The sequence below is a fragment of the Sorex araneus genome, chromosome 1, assembly GCF_027595985.1.
Source record: "Sorex araneus isolate mSorAra2 chromosome 1, mSorAra2.pri, whole genome shotgun sequence".
In the NCBI taxonomy this organism is placed as follows: domain Eukaryota; kingdom Metazoa; phylum Chordata; class Mammalia; order Eulipotyphla; family Soricidae; genus Sorex; species Sorex araneus.
In genome coordinates this window covers 371471094-371487238 of record NC_073302.1, presented here as the reverse complement: position 1 = coordinate 371487238, position 16145 = coordinate 371471094, and the positions used below count along the sequence as shown (strand labels likewise).

General features: G+C 34.3%; 1 protein-coding gene across 7 annotated transcripts in view; it reads right to left on the bottom strand.

Annotated features, from left to right (window-relative positions):
- Positions 1-900: 900 nt before the first annotated feature.
- The window catches only part of TMEM196 (transmembrane protein 196), a 54204-nt gene continuing 38959 nt past the window's right edge, over positions 901-16145 (bottom strand). For 5 of the 7 annotated variants that reach the window (XM_055121530.1, XM_055121539.1, XM_055121546.1 and 2 more), the window contains exons 2-5: positions 13416-13472; positions 7410-7664; positions 6217-6290; positions 901-3616 (exon numbers count right to left, since the gene is read on the bottom strand). In XM_055121530.1, the coding sequence (XP_054977505.1) occupies positions 3610-3616; positions 6217-6290; positions 7410-7664; positions 13416-13472 (393 nt within the window). In that variant the 3' untranslated portion in view covers positions 901-3609. The remainder of the gene's footprint in view (positions 3617-6216; positions 6291-7409; positions 7665-13415; positions 13473-16145) is intronic. The other 2 variants (XM_055121551.1, XM_004602246.2) reach the window with 1 other exon arrangement.

Sequence of the window (16145 nt, the reverse complement as noted above, 5' to 3'; positions counted from 1 at the left end):
ATTTTAATAAAAATTAAGTTCCTATGGAAAAACCTCTATAAAGTACTGATTGTCTTAAGCAGTTATCTGCATGCTTTTGACTAGCACTGCCCACTCAGACTTTCCCAAGATAAAGGAAATATTCTAGTACTATTGTTTATGTGTGGTTACTTACTGTTTGGATTGTGACTTTTTGGAATGATAAATTTAATCTTTAATTTTGTTTTAATTAATTGTATTTACTGTAAGCATATGAATAAGTGTTTACTGAATCAATAATAAGTCTGACAGAAAAAAATCTTAAAATGGTGATTATAAAACCTTGAGCATTCAGGTCTACCTTGCACCAACACTGCCTATACTACACAAAAATTCACATTGACTACTTTGGATCAAGGTCAAGGATTTAATTATGGGCAATTCTTCCCTACTAAAGACTCAGTGCAATTTTTGTTTTGTCCGTTCAGGTGACCAGATTGCCCTCCTGGCAATTTGTGGACGAGGATATGCACTAGTTAAGTGGCTGGAAGTCGCTCAGTGAATGATCTACTCCAAATACCAGTAGCAGCCAATTTGACAAACCCACATGGGAAGGAAGATTTCCTTCTGCATTGTGGTTTCAGTCGTGATGTTCTGCAATCTCAATTCAACCAATAACAGGTTCTGACTCTTATCTATATCTTATTTCTTGCCACCTCCTCAGCAACCTCATTGTCTTACTAGACTCTTTGTCTTCCTATGTCCCCAAATAACCACACTTGTTCTAATCTCAAGTAGTACCCTTTCTTAATTCCACATCTTCAAGCTGGCACCCTTTCATTTACAATATCGTGTTCCCTGCCAATCTCAGAACAGTTCATTTATTCATCAAGTCATCAAGCAAAAGTATTTTTGTGTAATAATGAAAGTCCACGTCATCCGTAGTTTTAAAACACACAATTTTATTACACAAACATATCAATAAAGTCACTAATCCATGTTCCATCATACCACTTCTAAACAGTTAAATGTGTATCTTAACACACAATAAAACACACACAGATGCACACAAACACAGACACTCAGATAATAGGTTTAAAAAAAACCTCAAGGCAGATTCTACATTTTTTTTTTATTCTTGTATGGCCAACTCTTGTAGCTACTCTTGACAACAAACCATGTTACTATTCACAACACCATTTTCCTAATTTAGCATCACATTACTTTTTCCAAGGGTAAAACTTCAATGTAGTAACTTAAAAAGTCTGATTCATCATTTAAAGCATTGTGAAAATTTAATTTTCAAGTACTTAAACATCTTTCTAACTTTTCCCTACTTATTTCAAAAAAACTCACATCCCAAATAAATTACTATAAATAATCAAGTCTTGAAATTATCAAGTAAAAATAATTACATTTAAAGACAGATAGATATTTTTGGTTAAATACATTATTGGATAATTGTGATGAATGCATGTCTTCTTAACTCTATGTAAAAGCAGTGATAAGCTTAATTTTTTCCTTTAATGTGTGATCTCGTAAATTAGTCCAAAAGTCATTAAAACATCTCACTAATATATCAAACTCTATATTGTACAAACATATCTACAAAGAGTACCACCTAAAATTAAAGTTGGTGGTTAATCTTTCAGTACAAAACTACATCCTTGGATAATTCAATAAAGCGATGTACACACAAAAATATATGTATTGTATTGTAGTACATTTTAGTGATAAACATCATTCCTGCTTTTGACATCAAATGAAAACAATGATAATATTGATTCACTATCTGAGGTGTATTTGGGGGGGCAAGATCTACAACCTACTGTTAACAAAGCTATTCAAATGAGTTGGAAGACTAAAAAAATTACACCAAATAACTATAGTCAAATGATTTTTTGAATATATGCAGCTAGAATTTTTAAATAGCTGTTTTAAATATGGTAGATGATCATCACGTTTCTTCAGATTTCCACTAACCAGAATTGCTTTTATTTTGTTAGCATATTTCAAATGCCTATTTTGTTTCTAAATTATAACATGTTCTCAAACTAGATATTAAAAGTGTTATTTTATGGTTTAATTAACTTATAAAAATGACCTGAAAATTAGCTTTGGTGAAAGAAATGTATACAATGCAGTGAGGAGTTATGTGTGTTAAGACATTATAATTACTTACTTTTTTTCCAAAGTTCTATTTTCAAAAATCTTTTTAAAGACCTGCTGTTTTCTTGTCAATAGTCACATATCATCATAGGTTTCAATTTTACCATTCCATTGTGAAATAGAAAGACTGAATCAAGCTATGTTATTTTTAAATTTTCTTCTATATTATGTTTTCATGTACCTTGAACCTGTGTATTCTTTAAAATAATTTATTTTATTATTCCATAATAATTGTAAGAGCTCTAAAATTATAGCAAAGATAATTATAACTTCATATTCTGGGTGTACACCATCTGTCCTTTTATATAACTTAATTGGATTATACTAAGTGATTATGTCTGTATGAATGTAGAAGCATGTGATTTAAAGTTGTTTGGTTTGCAAATTGATTTTAATAATTACCATTACATAAATGTCATAATATGGTAAAATACAGACTTATAATGATCTATCTTATTCTACACTATGCCAAACACTTAAATCCATAAATATCAATCAGAATCTACATACAAATAGAAGACACAATAAAATAAAATTAAAAATGAGCAAACAGGAGAAATAAAATTTTTGATTTTATAGGCATTAAAAAAAAGCCTTTCTTGTCTCTATGGGGACAGTATGTTGAAAATATTCCCCACAACATCACAAATTTCTTTTCTACCTCTTCTGTACATGTATGGATGCTACAAATATATGTTGTATATATTTTCTATATTTACAATGGTATATACACATACAGACTTTTATTCTTCTTCTCATTCAATAAAATGCAGATAAATCTGCATAGTAAATAATTGAAGCATGTTTATTTTCCTTAAATGATATTCATGTACAACTTTTCACTCTTGTGCAAAAATGCAAAAATATCATACAGATTAATATTGTCTCTCTCTAAAAAAATCTCTTGTTTATGCTTTAGGTTTATGTTGCTTATAAATAAATTATGAAATATAATTCATTCACAAATTGAAAATAATTACAATGTTTTGTAACAAGGCATTGCTGAGGTTTTGTATTGTGGCATTCCTGAAGCCATCGTCTTTCAAAACAAAGACATCAATAAGTTATAATTTTTTCTTGATATTTGCACTTTTAATTTACTTATATGAAACATGTCATTACAAATCTAACATTCATGCTAATCAAATAGTGTTGTATAGAATAGGAATCTTTCTGTTTTGTTTCACTTGTTGATACTTTTTCCATAGAGCAATCGGGAAAGTCTGTTGAAATTTCTGTTCTAGAGCATTTCTGGAAAGTTTCACCCAATAAAAAATATCAAGGAAATAAGTGAGGCAAAATTGAAAAGGAGTAATTTTAGTGTTTGCTCAGAAGAGATAACAGCAAATGCAAGAAGTGTTTAGTATTTTTCTCCTAATCCTTTGGTATTTGAAAATGGTATAAAATGTTCAGTTATTTAAAACATTGATTATACTCTTCCATTAAATATCAGTTGTGGTCCTCCATTGCTCATGTTGTCTGTCATTTCCTGTTATGAAAATAAAATGAATTAATCAACATTCAGAGTAAGGTATAAATCTTGTTCATGTGTTTTGCATAACAGAAATTTCAATCCTTTGAAAAACTTGTTACATTTGGGGGAAGGCTAAGGATTAAAAATTGTTGCATGTAAGGAAATGAAATTTCATGGCATCTTGAAGCACATGAAAATCCTGAAGTGATAATCTGTTAGACCAAATACCCAAATCTTTCTATCCACAAAAGCAATTCAGTCTCTGGTTCCTCATCTTTATTTTGGAAAGACCTCACCAAGAAGGAAGAAGATAGTACATGTCTAATCTTTCCCAGTCATAGGGTCCTCCATGAGCATTGAAGCAAAGTGCTAAAAGAATATAGAGGTTATTTTTGACTCTATAGAAAAATGCGTAGTCTTTTTCCTCAGAACTGAAAAACCCACAAGGAGATCATTATTTGTCTTGTTTATAACTATGGATCACTAATAAATCACTATGAGAAAGATTGATTTTTCAGGACACTGCCACTCAGTAAAAACAAAGCAAAGAGTAAAACCTCTTAACGTTTTTTTCTTAATGATCAGTGACTAAGAAGTTAAGGAAAACTTAATGGGAAGTCAATGAAAAGTAAGTCATAAAGTAACTAACATAAAAAGTTCCATTTCAATGTTTAGAAATATGTTTATTTCCAATTGTTCAACAAAAAAAGAAATATGTTCATTTGAGAAAAAAATCCATGATTTTAAGTCATTTTTTTAAAACACTGAATTCTACTGTACACAATAAAAACTAATGAAGAGTTGTGACACCCTTCACAATTATGAATTTTACTGTATACATCATAAATATTATTTAGGCAAAAACAAAAATAGCAACATCTTTGCACATCTGAGCAAACCTATTTGCAAAAAAGTGGTAAATAATAATTCAAACAGAAATTATTATTTCAATTATCTTGTATCTATTATTTCATATAGAATTTTTAGTTTTGGAGAACTAAAGGTAAAAATTAAAGCATTTTTTTTGTAAATGTAGAAGTTCTTCTAAATGTTTATTTCAAATGTGAAAAGGTATTAAGCTTCATTTTTGTCTCAGAAAATCTAATAGAGTGGATGAAAGGGGAAAAAGACACATGCTATTTGCATTGAATAGTTATGAAAATTACTTGGGAGGATCACTTGGGGAAATTGAAGTAGGAATTGTCTGCTTTTGAATTTCTCTTGGAAATTATATTTTCTCATGGAGAGTGGGATAGTTTCCTTAAAGAATATTCTGAGAAAATAGATGGCATGTTTTGATGATGCATTTCAACACTTGTCTCAGGCAAAGTGCTCTGGTCCTTTCAAGCCCTAGGGTGGTGTCTTGAACTTGAGTATTTATTATAATTTTCCCAGAAATCACCAGAATTTGCCTAAAAGCTCACATATCTCTAGGTAAATACTTTCCTAGAGAATAGAAGATCCTTTGGAGCCAGCAGGCTACCTCTATGGGCTGGTGAAAGTAACATTTATAATACTGAAGTGACTGGGATCAGATGAAGTTTATAGAAAATAATCTGAGTTAATGCTTCATATAAGAATCCATTGTTGATGACAAGGTAAATAAAAGTCATTCCACAAAATTGATCTTTGAAATATTTACACCTTTGTCTGTTACTCCTTTTGAGTGCAGAACAACAATTTTGGAATGATGCTATAGAAGAGTCTCAGGTGTTTTTTACTTCTTGTAAGATGATGGTGTATCCAAAAATTAATTTAAAATCTATTTTAAAAATAAACCTAGTATGTAATATATATTTTTGAAGGTTTTTTTAATCTATTTTTAAAAAAATTTACAAAAGAAATGTTTTAACTTGATTCATCCTCACGTAGACTGATACATATAGATATCTATATTTCTGCCAAAATTATTGGTAGGAAACAACAATGAAAATTACCTTTAAAATGCAAGAATATCTTCAGTTTATTTGCAAATAGGCATGTCTAATTTCACAAGAATGATATACTCTGAATTTGGGTAGAAACAAATATGACTATTTGCAGATTATTTTGGGCCATAGCATCTATGTGGTATTGTAATTATACCATTTAACCAAAGCAAGAATGATTTCTTAACAACAAAATATGATAAATAAATTTGAAATGTAGCACAGCAGATGACTTTACAAGAAGGAAGTTTTCATTCAGAATTTTTACTGTATTAGCGTCAGGCTTAGGTAATCTGCTCATGCAATTTTGACATGAGGGAGATGCAGTTTGTCTTTGTAAGACACATTTATTATTAAAAACAAAACTCTGGCCTGTGAATGATGATACTGGTCAAAATTATGATGTAGCAGAGAATAAAGGAATCATGAATCATCCAAACAGAAATGTGTTTGGATGGTTATAGGAAGGCTGAATATTTCACATATTCAGCCACTTTTCAAGCTGCAAGGCTCTGCCATGTACATCTATGTCAGGTCCTCAAAGTAGGTGTCTCAGGAAATCACCACTTTGAAGAGCAACATCACAGCATCAGTTCAGACTGATTTGCTGACATCATGGCTTCCTAGAAGACGCAGCTCTTGCTGTTGTGACATTACAACATGGTAACTCCCTAGAAATCAGCGTACCTTGTAGGTAACTCTGGTGTCGGGGGCACCACCGGGCAGCTGGGCAAGTCGGTTATTTCAATAGCCCTCAATCTCTAATGTAAATATAACAATCATACAATAAATATTGCAAAACCATATACACAAAAAATAAAATCACACTAGCATAAAAATAGAGCATGAAAGAGACACTGTCTAAATATATAATGATAATCTACTTTTAACAACCCATTTCTTTAAGTTACTAGCCCTGCTATTTCACTCTCAATTCTTTATGGAAGAACATGCAGAGATTTGTTCAACACTGCTTTCTTGGAACAAATCTATTCTCATTTATATGTATAGATTTCATATAAAATGGAGATATATAAAATTACACAATAAATGTCTTTCCTTCAGATTAACAGTAAAAAGAAACAAAGTAATAAATCTTGCAGCTCATTCTTGGATGGTTACATGTTTTATTTCCATGATATAAAGACAAGTATGATGTGGCCATAATCAATTTTATAGATGCTTTAACTTTTTCTTATTAAATATAAGTAGCTGGAACTGAGTTAAGAAATTTTGTGGTTGAAACAGATACCTCTCTGTACCATTTGTCCCTTTATGCAATAAATATAACTCTGTTTGAAAGGGTTTCACAAAACAATTATGCAAGGAACATTGTTTAAGATACAGGCAAAGCTACCCAAATATGCATAAAGTTTAGATGAGAGTTAAATGAAGCTTTATGTGGATTGTGCTATCTGCACTGATAGGCAAGGCTTTTTGTTGCCTTATTAAAAGGTCCCTTTATGCTGGAAAATCTAATTTACATAATCAAATGCATCTACTTTCAAGGATAAGGGATAAGTTAGAAAGAGGAATTCATCCTATTTCTAAAACTGGCATTACTGAGGAGAGAGTGTATTTAGTTTACATGTTTCTCCTCAGTATAATGCACAAAAATCCATATTTATAAGGCTTTCAATATTTTATGGAATGCTATTTTAGGAGCTTGCTTTGTATAGATTGACAGGCTAAAAATTATATTGAAACTAGGTATGTCTAACATTGCAGAGAAAAGAAATAATTAAAATTTTCTATTCTTAGCCTAACAGGCCAACCTTTCCAAAATCCAACTTCTAAACTTCTCATCTAAAACTGATGTGCTAACAGTCGACTGTAGTCATCATATGATAGTGACGAGAGGAGAAAGGTAGAGAACTCACTTTCTCAGCCATTTCATGGGAGTGGTGCAAGGAGTGCTCCCTTTCCGAAAACATCCTCCTCTGTTCATAGCTGGCAAGTCGACATGTGAGCCATGAGGAAAGGGTGCAGACCCCAATCCCTATGCACGCAAGAGACATGGAGGCAAGATGCAGGGGGTAAAGGGAAGAGGACTTCTTTGTCACTGCCCGAAGGAACTGAAAATTCAGGATGCCCCCAATGAGTCCACAGATACAGCAGGCAGAAAAGAGGATCATCTGTTTAGAACAAGGAGGGAATGGTAAAGTTGAGGAAACAAAACTGACCCCTACACAGTATACTGTACACATCCAGGACTGTTGATGTACAATAACCTGAAGGTGTTTGTGGTACTTCCTAGAGAACACGAACTGTCCTGGCAGCAGGTGTCCTTGCAATCTGACTTACTGGAGATAGCTCAGATCATAGTATTGGATGAATTAATAGCTAGTTATTTTTTTTCTTTTTGGGTCACACCTGGCTATGCACAGGGATTACTCCTGGCTCTGCACTCAGGAATTACCCCTGGCAGTGCTCAGGGTACCATATGGGATGCTGGGAATCGAACCTGGGTCAGCCGCATGCAAGGCAAATGCCCTACCTGCTGTGCTATTGTTCCAGCCCCAATAGCTAATTATTTATTAATAATGTATTTTGAAGTCTAACACATTCATCAATATGAAGCCCTGAGTTTATGAAAACTCTAAAATAAACACAATCTAAAGTCAGATTCAGATTTACATAAATATTGTCACTGTCACTGTGATCACTGTCAATGTCATCCCGTTGCTCATCGATTTGTTCCAGCAGGCACCAGTAACGACTCTCATTGTGAGACTTATTGTTACTGTTTTTGGCATATCAAATATGCCACGGGTAGCTTGCCAGGCTCTGCCATGTGGGCAGGATGCTCTCGGTAGCTTGCCAGGCTCTCAGAGAGGGCCAGAGGAATCGAACACGGGTCGGGTCGGCTGTGTGAAAGGCTAACGCCCTACCACTGTATTATCGCTCCAGCCCAAATATTGGTTATAATAAAAATTAAGTAAGTTTTATTTTTGGTTTGTGGGCTAAAAACTTACTCCTGGATCTATTTCCCTGGGTACCAATAATAGGTTTTTGTTTTATTTTTCTGTTTTCAAAGGGACACACCCTTGTGTTCTCAGAGCCTCCACCAGCCTCTGTGCTCAGGTGTCACTCCTGGTGGTGTCCAAGTGATTATACGGGATTCCAGGGAACAGACCCAAGTTTGCTGTGTGCAAGGCAAGTGTCCTAGCTACTTTACCATTTCTCCCGCCCCAGCTTTTTAAAAAGTATCTATCATGTGTTATTCATACCTGTACTACTGTGCTAAGGAATTCTATATGACTATCATCTTAATTAACCCAACCAGGAACACCCTGAGGGGAATAGAATTACACATTTTAGAAGATGAATAGATAGTAGTTGAATTTAGAGACTGAATCCATCATTTTTTAATGCTGATATCTAATTAACTTTTTAATTAAATTACCATTAATCCCATGGCGCTTTACAGTACTCTGGCTGCATGAACTTAAGAAATTTGCTTAAATCCATATTTTATTCAAACATATTTTCATTGTGTGTGCATATATTTTCATAACATTCTTCTCGGGGGTACACAGTGATTGGGCCCTGCTTCTATCTTAAAGTCTTTGTTAGTCTGTAGCACTACAATGAGAATACATGATAGACCCTCTAAAAGTACAGTTTGATTGATTGTTTTGGAAAAACACAGGATGTGACTTTGGATACTATTAATAACTTAATCTAGATCTTTTTTAATAAAGCCTGAGTTTTATTCAATCTATGTATCAAGTCTCACAATGGATGCATTACTGGTGTCTGCTCGAGCAAATTGATGAACAACAGGAAGACAGTGCTACAGTGCTACATATATCATAGTATCCTTGAAATATTAAAGCCTAATGTCTTTGATGTAATAAATATCACTGTATTACTATCATCCTGTTGCTCATTGATTTGTTCAAGTGGGCACCAGTAATATCTCCACTGTAAGACTTGTTACTGTTTTTGGCATATTGAATGGGTAGCCTGTCAGGCTCTGCCATGTGGGCGGGATACCCTCGGTATTTGTTGGGGTCTCCAGATGGGCTGTGTGCAAGGCAAACACCCTACCTGCTGCTGTGCTTCATTGATTATGCAGCCTCTTCTTCAACTTTTTTTTTATGTTTTTAGGTCACACTGGCAGTGCTCAGGAGCTTACTCTAGGCTCTGCACTCAGGAATTACTCCTGGTGGTCCTCAGGGGACCATATGGGATGCTGGGAATCGAACCTGGGTTGGCCCTGGGCAAGGCAAATGCACTACCTGCTGTGCTATTGCTCCAGCCCCTCTTCAACTTTTCTGGAACAATTTCTTTTCCTATCCCCTTTCTTATTAATGTCTATCCTCCCACCCCATGATGTCTTTCACTTATGTTTTGGGCTCCTGCACTTAAGGGCAAATCTAATTCTAACTTCTTCAGATATTCTTACCTGATATTGCATGTTTCCTCCTTTGTTATACTTCAATAGAGTAACCAGCTATGTAACTTAATTTTAACATTTCCTTTTTCATTTTTAGGTATTATTTTGGGTTGACACTTAGTGGTATCTAGCATGTTCTAATTGAGGCTTTAGCATCTGTTAGATCCCTAAGAAAGGCAGCAGTTAACATTACAAAGCCAAAAAGCTCATAGACTTTCCCCTTGCATAGAGGTCAGTCTTCTATGAGAAAATTTTCAATGTTTCCCAAGGCAAAGGTGAAGAAGGAGAGATGAGTGGATTTCCCTTTAAGGAGGGAGGAAGAATATTTAAGTCCAACTAGGAATTTCACAAAAACAAAACAAAACCCCCAACAACCTTCAACAAGGATTTAATTTCAGAAAAGTCTTCCTGGATGTGATATCTCATCAAAGAGAATGCAGTTTACAGCAGAGACTAAAGCCATGTTGAAGATGTGTGAAAAAGAGCAATGAAATAGCACAGAGCCAGAACAAAAGCCACTCGAGGTTGGTAATGCTGTTTCTCCTATTAGATTCATCAATTCTTTTTGTATTTGTATCATTGTATTTATCACCAAGACTGAAGTCCTAGTAGTGATTGGATATCATCTTCCTCTAGCTAGGTCAATGTCACTGTCACTGTCATCCCCTTCCTCATCTATTTGCTCGAGCAGGCACCAGTAATGTCTCCATCGTGAGACTTGTTACTGTTTTTGGCATATTGAATACACCATGGGTAGCTTGCCAGGCTCTGCCATGCGGGTGAGATACTCTCAGTAGCTTGCTGGGCTCTCTGAGAGGGGCGGAGGAATCGAACCCCGATCGGCAAACTCCCTACAGCTGTGCTACCGCTCCAGCCCCTAGCTAGGTAAATAAAATATTAATGATAGATTATTGAGTAATTAAGTGAAACAAATGTAGCTTCAATTTTCATGATACTTTAATTTGTTTTACAATTTAAAGTATGTTCAGAGAGTGTGAAATTTCTTGGGAATATATTTTGATGCTTATTCATTATCAGAAAATATGGAGGGACTATCTAGCCTTCAGATAAAGAATCACTTTTAATTAATAAAATAAATGCAAATCAACTGTATTGATGTAGGAAAATATCTCTCCTACTGGTATTCTCACTAATTATTTTAAAATATCATTTTTTATCATGTGCAGGCAAGAATATTGTCATTTAGAAATTAAAACCTTAAAATCTGTAACTTGCTCTCAAATAAAACTTTTTTGCATTTCTCTGCACAGGATATTCTAGATTTCAGAAGTATTTAAAGCAGAGAAATTTTCACACATTTTCACTGCAGGATAAATACAGACAGCTAAATATTGTCTATGAGAACCTCTGATAGATAGGACAAGAGAGAAAAGTAGATGATAATTTCTAAAAAGCTTAGATTCTATGAATTTCTTTTTTTACAAAGTATAGAAAAATTAGAAAGTCAGTAAAAAGATACTGTAGCACTGCCTGTAGCACTGTCTTCCAGTTGTTCATCGATTTGCTCGAGTGGGCACCAGTAACGTCTTTATTGTGAGACTTGTTGTTACTGTTTTTCGCATATCAAATGTGCCAGGGGTAGCTTGCCAGGCTCTGCCCTGCGGGCTAGATATTCTCAGTAGCTTGCAGGGCTCTCTGAGAGGGGCGGAGGAATCGAACCCAGGACGGCTTTGTGCAAGGCAAATGCCCTACCCACTGTGCTATCACTCCGCCCAAAAAGGCACTAGTGCTTTTGAAGAATTATTTCCTCTGTCATCCCCACTTCTCTTCTCTTCTCTTCTACTAGAAACAGAATCTTTATGTCAATCCAAAGTTCGTAACTTGAAGTCCTAATTCCACATATAATATTACTTGAAATTCTACTATTAGGAGATAATTGAGTCATAAGAGTGAAGGTTTCATTCCCTACGCGCCTTGTGTGGACATTCTCAGAAATTTGTGACCTACCAGGAGGCTTGCCCCACGTCTTGTGACCTAGAAGGGAATTTATCAGATCCCAGCTATTTGCAACTCTGAACCCCAGGACTGTGTCTATAGTAGTTGTTGGAGTAGCTCAAAGTGACTTAGATATTTACCCTCCTTCTACTTTCCTCTCTTTCCTTCTTTCTCTCTCCCCTTCTCCCAATACCTTTCATTCATCCATCCAAGGTCTAAGTAAATTTTAATCACATAGTAATAAAGTCTTGTAGAAGAAAGTGTGGAAAGAATGAAGGTGATAGCTAACGAGCTTCAGGAGGACATTGTATAAACTACAAGCCTGGAGAAAAAAGTTATTCCAGGTTATTCCAGATGGGTTTTGTTGTGGTTGTTTGTTTGCACACTTGTTTTTGCTGGTGGCGGGTGTGTAGGGGTGGGGAAGCACACTTGGTGGCACTCAGGGCTTACTCCTGGCTCTGTGCTTAGGGATCAATCCTGGAAGGGCTCAGGGACCATAATGGAAGCCAGGGATGAAATCTGGGTCAATCATGTGCAAGGCAAGTGCCCTGTCCCTGTAATATAGCTCTGTCTCTCCAAAAGTCTTTTAAAGTGTTTAAAAATTCTATCTCAGCATCTAAAGCAATAGAGGGCTTTATTTTTTTCCCCCACAATAAAGAAACTATATTCTCAAAGAAACTATATGATTAGAAAAAAGGGAGTTAAACAACCATAATTGTAATGTGACCTATTCCCTGCACCCTGAAGCTATTTCTACTGTATTCGGCTTAATAAGCCACATTAAAAAAAAAAATTCTTTCCACTGCATGGAAAGAATGGAGAATCCATACCTCAGCACCTAGAAATTTTCTTCTAGCCAATATAAGTTATATGGAAGCATGTTATACCCACCCAAACCTAGTGTAATAACCACATACTATATGAAAACACTTCTATTTGCATTTATATTAATGAAATTTAAGATGTTTGGGGAATTAATTGTCATTATAACAACACAGAAGCTGGATAGTGACCCCTACACACAAAAATAACAATAAAATTTTCAGGAGTAAGCACTATGGGGTGTGGCCCCAAATCCCAAATCAAACCAAATAAAAACAACACAGCTATCTTGCTGCTTTGTAAAATTAACCTCATAGTCAGATAACGCTAGTAATTCTTGGATTCAGTTTCATATTTAAAGAGTTAGGTGCCCCATGAATTCAAGCTGCATCTTTTTCAGTGAACTGACAGATTCATGTGTTATCTAAGAGTCTATAAACTGGGAAAGGAGAGAACGTCAACAATAGCATCATTAAGAATTGCATATTTATGTATTTAAAGAATATGTCAAAGTCTTCTATTCATCATAGTCTCTAATAATCTTGATGGATTTCTTTGAAAATAAAAATTTAGGATTTATCTCTCAATCATTTTTACTAAGTAGTAATGCTCAGCTTATGAAAGTGGCCTAGGTTATCATTCCCATTTTTGACTTTATTACATATCAGATACTTCCATGCATAACATAAATAAAACAAAAACTTACGACCAGTCCAGATTTTTTTTTGGCACACAGTATTCCACATATTCCACAAAGAAGAAACTGGAAAGAAAAAGAATAATGATTATTTTCTATCCAGAAATAAAAGAATCTCTAGTTTTAGCATATTTTTCATTCATAACATTTGCTCAGGGAAGTTTAAATTTATACATTCCCATAAGAAGTTTCAAAGAAAATACCTCATTCTAAAATAAAAAGGAGTAAAACGGTAAATACTAGTGAAAATCTGTCTTTTCAAGGTTAACATAGAAGATTGTAGAATTTCAGCAAAACTCTAGTCAGTTTTACCATGAGGCAAAATTACAAAATAAATTAATTTAGAGTTTTGTTCCTCCTACAATAAAAGTCTCTTCTTAACCCTTCTCTCTTATCAGGGAGAAAAGTATGATGTAATATATTTGTTTATGTCAGCAATTAGAAATCCAATGGCTTCATTATACATAGGAAACTCAGCACAAATGAAAATATAAGACCCAACACAGGGAGATGTTTTCCTCTTCCTAGCTATGAAGGTAAAATTGTGACCTTCTCATCTTACCAGAAATATTCTAACATAGTCCTTGAAGCTATGTTAGAAAAACTCAAAGGGGATGCAATTGATGGCATATAATTTCATGTTAGCAATCAGATTGGTGATATACTTGCTTGCAAAAGCAACTGCATTAAATAATCTACCAATGACCCCTTTTAACACATTAATTACCACAAAGTAGTCAATTGTTTAATTTGGATAGAAACATATAGGGTCATTTGAATGCACATTTATACATATTTTTGGCTGCAGGTAAACCTTATGAATAAAATAATACATTTATAAATAAATAATAAGCCTACTAGGGCTTTCCAGATTTGCAAGAATATCTTGAATGTGACTCGGCTTATTTCCATTTGATTTCCCTAAAACATTGTTATCTCAAGTCAGAATTAATAAAATGAATAGTTTTGAGCACTTACATTTTCACATATTTTAAAAAATATACTTCAATGTATTCTAAATATTCTCTGAAATGCTTATGAGAAGCAAATTTTAATTTTTGAAACAATATTTTCAAATAAATTTTGATTCAAAAATAACAAAGGATGGAGGTTTCTCTTTGCAAGAGAACTTTCTGTACAAGGGAATAAAATGATTATAGGGCTGGTATGATTCATCAAGAGATATAAAGGAAGACCAGATGACTTTTCAATTAATGGGGAAATAATTAGATCAATTCAATAAGTGGATTTAAGATAGTGTGTTAATCTTCCATAACATCATCATATTAAACTGTCTATGAAACAGTTTGACTATTTAAATGCACACAACTTTATAAATGTGGCAGTAAAAGAATGAAATTAAAAACTTCTAAGTCTAGAAAAGTGGGATTATCTAAACATAATGTGAAAACCATGGTAAAAAAATTCAAAACACTTGTTAATACAAAAAAGTGCAATTTTGCTACTTATAAATCTCAAAGGCAAAACATGGATCAGAATTATAACCAGAGAGCACGCTTCTGAAAAAGATTAGCATATACTATGTAAATAGATCTGACAGAATACTTGAGTCACAATGAAACCATGGGAAGATAAAAACAGAACTCTATGTAGCTTGAATATTTGCCTGTTTCAGAAGCCTCAAAAACACTATTTCTGAATGACCATTTCTCACCTTCAACCCCTCTTCATCCCCACCTCCATGTGTGAGACCCAGAGAATTTTGTCCTCAGTTGGTCTCTTCCTTGCTAATCTCATCTTACATCTTTTAGGACTGTGTTCAAACCGTTCCAGCTTGGACCACTCCTGTACCTCTCAGGGTTTCCAGCTACAGATCAAAGCCTCAGCGTGCCCTTAGCCTTGTTTTGCTGACTAACCCATTATTCACCCTGAAAGTCCATTCACCCAGAACTCATTCTTGAAATAATTTGAAAGCAGTGCAGTTCTGTGTTCCTTGGATCTCTTTTGAAATCTATAAACATTGTCATTATTTATTTACAACACAGCCCAAGGGGACCTCAGGCCCATAAGCAGAATTCTCTGTCCAGTCAATTTTTTAGGACATTGAGATGGCAATAAAATTGCTGCTTTCTATTTCCCCACTTTCCTGAGATGGAAGCTTGGGGCTTGGGAGGGGGAATGGTAGAAAAGAAAGGAAATTAAACATTATTTTTTTCATTAATCTTTCAGATGTAGAGGTAAATGCCGTGCATATTACTTCTGTTAGAATATCCAATATTTGCCTTCTTCTGCAATCTGAGAAAAAAATGAACACATGAATAGGAAGTAAGTAAAACCATGGTGTCTGAGGGAACACTCAGAATTGTGGCTTCTGTTTAGCCATCACAATGTATAGAGAAGAGAAATGGTCACAAAGAAACAATAGATAAACTTTCATTTCAGTGGCTTCTTTATTCCAAGTTAGAGCACTGAGAATTTCAAAGATGACTTAATTCAACCTTTGCAGTTCATATTTGGGGTACTATTGTTTCAGAGAGGCTTAATCACTTTTTTAAGGTCACTCAGTAAGGTAATAAGTCATTCATCTAGCCTAAGGTTTTAATAAGTTTCTAAGTTAATTTATTACTAATAATATAATGGCGATGCTCTTCAGAAGGAATTTTCATTGCTAATTTTATGTGCATTGTATTAAAAAATCCAACCAAGTGTTAAATAAGCACTTAATCATTTATAATTGTTCCCTGCACCCTTGCTATTGCTAGTTTTTGTGGTAGCAAA